Genomic DNA, 6556 nt, shown 5'->3' with positions numbered 1-6556 from the left:
TATTAGACACTTTGATGATAAACGTCCAACTAGAACACAACTTTTGTCAAATTATTTTCACACTATGTATCACTATACAATACTAAAGCGCAATATTTGCTGAAACAAGATGCACACAGAGTATGATAAAATACTATTAGAACACAGCATTTAATCAACTGTTTGGTCACAGTGTTTGATAAAATACTATTAGAACACAGCATTTAGTCAATTGTTTGGTCACAGTGTTTGATAAAATACTACTAGAACACAGCATTTAGTGCAACTGTTTGGATCCAGCCTTTTATAAAATGCTAATTAAACACAACATTTAGTGAACTGGTCGGACTCATTGTATGATGAAATAATATTAAAACCCAACATGTGATGAAACTGTTTGGACACTTAGTGTATGATAAAATATTACTAGAACACGAAATTTAGTCAGACCGTGTTCTTTTAGGCTGTTTTCGAACGCTGAATCAGATAAGTGAATATTTTTGGTACAAAAATTAAGAACGAAAAATAATGGAAAACAAAGTTTGTTAGTTCTAGAAATTGCTATCCAAGTAAAGGAATAAAGCTATAGTTTATAAGCTACCTATAGATGTTTTTTCGAATTTGTTTAAACCATGACTTTCTTTAAGTGTTATGTTTTTATAACTCCTGTTCATTAGTCAAGCTTGGTTGGGGGAATGTTTGTGAAAAACAAATAAGTTTTTGTTCAAGTTCACCGTATTTTAGGTAGAAAGCAACAGTACAAAACAGATGTATGTCTTCATGCGTTCTTCAATGAGGCAATAAAATATATCGTTTAATTTAAACATTTGGTGACATGTGGCAGTCCAGGTGGGCTGAGCTTGTTATGTCGTCTTCTTGCTAGATCTGTAAGCTACGAAACGTACTTTACCTGCGTTTTCAGCTAGGTGCAATTATCATGTACGGGAGTGTGGGTTCCAGGCCGTCACATCTGTGTAAAGTGTGTTAGCTTCGATTGATAAACCATATATATATTCTGAACACGCACGTAGGTTTATGAAACAGTTGGTGTTGCTTTTCCTGCTTCGTTATTAATCCAGTTCGCGTTGCTTGTGTCCGTAGTGAGATGATAAGCAAAGCTGTATTTTCCCAAGTAACTAATACTGTACAGTGAGGAAATATTAACAAACATATAATTACCATTTTCAAATTAAACTATTTTTCAACATCTAAGGTGGTATATAATGGAAAACACAATAAAGCGCTGGTTATGAAATATTTGCATAAATTTCTAGCGCGTGATTAACCTGAGTAATTGTTGGACAAGCTGATCTTATAACCCATTAATGATAATATTAACTGGCTTATAACATGATTTATTTTACTCTTATGTAATTAACCTTAAATTTCGTTGCTTAACCCTTAATCTTACCTTAGGACCCAATACTTAAAAGTTGATTGTCCTATTGCCTGATGTACGCCACTGTTTAAGTCATTAATAATTAACCTCAAGTTTCAGCACTTATTTTGTTTAGTTACATCAGAATGGGTTCTAAGCATTCATTTAGTACACTTTAAAATAACAAACAATCTTCCTTATAAGGAATACCCTGCATAATGTTTTACAACATACGTATTAATAACTACAAATTTTCTTTCAATTTTAGTGTATCCACTGAGAAAAGAAGTAGAACATGTTAGAACTCGTTCATTACTGCCTGATTTTGAGAATTCTGTTTGTTGTGCCCGACATGGGTATCGAAACCCCTGTTTCTTTGTTATAAGCCATCAGATTTACCGCTGAGCCACAAAATAACTTGGTTGGTATTGTTCGTTATTAATAAGATATGGATGTTACAGGTAACAGTTTGATCTTTGTCAGGTAATAATAGTATCGGAATTCAGATAGTCCAGGTCAGAAAGTTTTTTATTATTGTGATTGTGTGTATGTGAGAGGGTGGTGGAAATTTTTAGCTTGATCCAAATTTCATTATGTTACGTTATGATAAGAACGTTTGCTAGTGCGAATGTTTACCCAGAATATTATAAAAACAAACCCGACAGTAGTTAACCTGTTACCCAGGATTTTATATCAACAATAACAACAACAAAAACCCTAGTTATCCCCCTATCCAAGATATTATTACTATAACTAGAGGGGCACTCATTACAGCCCATACCTCCACCACGCAGCGTTGATCATATTCGACTCTCAAAAAATAAGAAAATGTGTTAGTATGTCCATCGTTATCATCAGACTCGGACTGTTTTTGGCAGTGTAATGAGGAATAATATTCTACATGTACCCACTAAGTTTCATCAAAATCCAATAATTTTTGACTGAGTTATAGAGAAATAATAGTGTGAAAAATCGGTCCCCATGTTAACAGATACGGATTTTTTTATTTTAGTGACCTTGCAGCGACTTTAATCTTTGACCTTGACCTTCCAAGAAATAATCGCTTTTGAGCTTTGTAATAGTCCAAATGTATACCAACTTTCGTCCAAATCCATTCAGCCGTTTTCGAGAAATGAGAAATATTACTGACAAACACACACACACACACAGGGGTGAAAATATAACCTCCATCCACCGTCGGTGGCGGAGGTAAAAATACTTGCCAGTAGCTACCCTGCTACTAAGTATATTATAACTACAAAAAAAAACAGCATACCCGAGAGCAGTTACTCTGCTACTAGGATATTATAACTACAGAAAACATACCTGAAAGTAGTTGCTTACTAAACTAAGCCAGTTTTACATTTATCTTGTGACATTACATGCTCAGGAACATGTCACGATATAATGTCAAAAGGTCAAACAGACCAAGTATAGCACGATAATTACTAAAAGATAATTACATTATAGTTTTCATGGGCCACTATGAAATGTAGGGGTTAAACTTAAGTGAAAGACCAATTAGTAGTATCTATATGATAATATATTTAAACATTATGAGGCATCATCGCTAACTTCAATAAGTTTCCAGCATTTCCTCTTTCCGTTAACTGTGGCAACCCATGTCACGAGATGGAAATTATGAGTATCATAGGTTGCTGTGCCGGAAGACGAAACAAGGAAACTAATAATGGTACAGCACGTTATCGGTTGTTGATTTTATTGTTCCCCCTCCCTTGAAATCAAACTGTCTTATCTATTTAACATATCAGTAAAGTGCAGTGTTAGTTCTATTTTACCTGACCGCGTGGTATCAACAACTCTCTCTTAAAAAACACTCTTTCCAGCAATATATATCTTACTGATTATAGCTCATATCCTGTGTATTTTTGAGTATAAGTAAAATATGGATTTCTAAAGACAGAGTACTTAAAAATTCTGCCACAGCTTATATCCGACATGTTTTTGAACAAAAGAAACACATGGTTATCTAAAGAAAACTTACTTAAGGATTCTGCTGTTTCTCAGTGTCAACAACACTGTTTCATTTTAGAGCGGTCACTCTCAGTACGTACGTTGATCAGAATCGAGGCCGGAATTTCCATATACAAAACATTTATTTGTGCTTGGAAGTTTCAATGGTAATTGACATATTTAAATTTATTAGATACATATAATTCCTTTTACATTTCACATTTTGTTTACCGATATAATTTTAAGATACACACACGTCATTTTAATTCCAATTTTGCAACAGAATACTTGTTTTCTATTTCAACATTTTGGAAAATTAGGGTTAAAAACTGTCACCTTTCTGGCTTATAGTGTATTATATTAATGTTACCAGTCAAAATATTAAAGTCTGCATGTTACTTTAGATGAATCACATTTCATCCAAAATAACCTTTTTCGGTACACTGTGTTCAAACACAAGATTATTAAATATATATTTTATTATAAGTTACTTATAGACTAATGATGATTAAAGTTCTGTTTTTACTCTCAAGTAACTTACAGTGTAGTGACGGGGAAAATCTTGATATTGTACTGTCTAATTACTTATAACGTAGAGATAGGAAAAGTCCTGACATTGTGCTGTCTAGAATATGTAGCGTTGTAATAGGAAATGTCTTGTCGTTATACAGTCAATTTACTTAAAGTGGAGTGATGAAGAAAGTCCTGACATTGCATCATCACTAGTTTGACAGTGCAATGTCAGGAAGTTCCCATCACTACACTATAAGTAACTTGACATTAACATTTCAGGACATTTCCTATCCCTGCACTACATATAACATGACAGCACAGAATGAAGTTCTTTTCCTCTCACTACACTATAAGTAATCTGACAGTACAATGTCTGGACTTCTCTGTCACCACTCTATAAGTAAGTTTATAGAACAATATCAGGACTTTACAACACTTTCGGAGTTATAGATCATCAAACAGCCTCTAATGGGAGATTGTACAAGACCACCTCCAGAACAAAATTATTGTTCTTTAAAATCTGCGAAGAGTAATCATACGATTAACGTTATAAGGCAACTAAAGAAAAAAAATTTGAAAAGGTCTCCGAGATGGATTAATTTTACTTGTAATGTGTCATCCTCGAGAGTTTGAAACGAAGATAGTAAACCATTGTTTCATGCATATTTCTATAGGGAATTCAGAATACAGACCAGTGTAGGAGTTTTAACCATTTCCAAACCTTCCAAATAAAACAAAATAATGTAGATTTTTTTTGGTTGGTTGATTGTTGTTAAGCACAAAGCTATTTAATGAGTTGTCTATGCTTTGGCCAAAACGTGTATCGAAACCCAGTTTTTAGTGTTGTAATCTTCAGACTTTCTGCTGAGCTACTGGGGGAATGGGGGCTGTAGATTTAATAACTTAGGTTTATGCTTTAGCTTTAGCTGCCTGGTTTTCAAGCTGACACTCCTGGTATAAATATGTCAGAGTTAACACCAGCTGTAAAGATCCTATATATGCATGTTTCTCACAAAGCACACATCACGTTCTTAAACAATGTTTATATAAAGACTACTCTTACAGACAGAAATATCCTGGTGGTAGTATTGAGGGATTCACTCTATATCAGCATTCCTTTTATCTTCTCTGAGTCTCTACAGGTTATCAAGGATTGATTAAAAGACATTTATAACATCATATTACGTAAGCTTATGTATAAAAAAAGAGATGCAACTGTTCAGCTGACGCTAAGCTGTTATACACAGAAAAGTCACTTTGCTCCAATAAATGGTAAGATGGGCCCGGCATGCCCAGGTGGATAAGGCACTCGATTCGCAGTCTCATTATATCAGAAACTGAGATATATCAGTGGAAAGAAAGAATTCATATAGTTTGTACTTCTACATCTTGTACATTGTCAAAACTTCATCACCCACATAGCTTTCCCACAGTTGGACACTTAGGTTTTAACAATACACTGGAGAGAGTAAGAGAATGCTTCTATTGGCTTGTATGCTTGGATCTGTAAATAATTGGTATAAATCATCTGAACTATGTTGTGAGTGAAAAAAGCTATGAAAGAATCAGCATAGAAACTTACAGTAGTACTGTATTGGAAAACCACTTGAGAGGGTTGCTAGTGATGTGTATGGTCTTCTGCGATAGAGTAACAGTGAGGATATACATCAAGGTTGTGATGCACTATTTTACCAAATGGCCATAAACATATGATTTTCTATGCAGAAGCAAAACCTCAAGCAATGAAACTCATCAATGAGCTTCTTTAAAGATTTATGGTAGCTAAGAAACTTCACTCAGATCAGGGACGGAACTATAAATCAGTATTTTTAGTGGAAACGTGTCAACTCCTTGGAATAGAAAAGACTAGGATGACAGCTCTTGATCCATTTTCTGATGGCAAGGTGGAGAGATACAATCATACTTTTTTACACCAATTAGCCATTTATGTGGAAGAACATAAGAAAACATGGAACCAAGATCTTAGACTGCTACTTATGAGTTATGAAACGGCATTATTACTTAAAGTGCCATTGGACCTTTTGTACTCACATCTGGAGGATAATCATCCAGCAGCGTCGTACACAGGGTATGCAGAAGGACTAAAGCACCCAATTAATGCCATACATTACTTTATGCAAGAAAGACTTAAATTAGCTAGTGATAGAATGAAAAGACACCATGAGATTAATGCTGATAAAATTGGATTTCGTCAAAGTATGGTATGGCTGTACAAACTGCTACACGAGAGAACAGTGAGAGAACAAACTCTAAAGTTAAGCAGGTGTTTGGAAGGACCGTACCTTGTGCGGAAAAGAATCAATGATGTGGTTTACAGAATTCACAAAGACAGATGATCTAAGCAAAATCTAATATCATATAATATAACCTATAACATATAATCGTAGGGCAACAAGGGACCCATTGTTCCATTAAGGTCATCTCATCTACTAAACTAAACTTTAAAATGAAAATATAACACTCAAAGCCAGCTCTTATATTTCAAATATTGATCAAGTGTTTCTTTAAACTCCTTTAGATTATCTACATCCACCTCATCTAAAGGCAACCCTTTCCAAAGGCTAACCACCCTGTTATAAAAATAAAGTTGTGTTAGCTGAATATGACTCCTTCTCTGTCAAAATATATATATTTGTGTTTCCTAGTCCTACCATTCTCACAGGCCCAGCATGGCCAGGTGGTTAAGGCACT

The 6556-nt window shown here is 34.5% G+C and overlaps 1 protein-coding gene across 1 annotated transcript; it reads left to right on the top strand.

Moving 5' to 3' along the window:
* The first annotated feature begins 5619 nt into the window (after positions 1–5619).
* LOC106461865 lies at positions 5620–6201 on the top strand. Its single transcript, XM_013921730.1, has one exon. The coding sequence runs from the start codon at positions 5620–5622 to the stop codon at positions 6199–6201; it is 582 nt and encodes a 193-aa protein (XP_013777184.1).
* Positions 6202–6556: the final 355 nt, after the last annotated feature.

Source organism: Limulus polyphemus, unplaced genomic scaffold, assembly GCF_000517525.1.
Source record: "Limulus polyphemus unplaced genomic scaffold, Limulus_polyphemus-2.1.2 Scaffold1049, whole genome shotgun sequence".
NCBI lineage: Eukaryota > Metazoa > Arthropoda > Merostomata > Xiphosura > Limulidae > Limulus > Limulus polyphemus.
This window is presented reverse-complemented; position numbering and strand designations above follow the sequence as displayed.

Excerpts from the sequence above, each read along its gene's own strand:
- LOC106461865 (XM_013921730.1), top strand. The coding sequence starts at position 5,620 with ATGGTAGCTAAGAAACTTCACTCAGATCAGGGACGGAACTATAAATCA.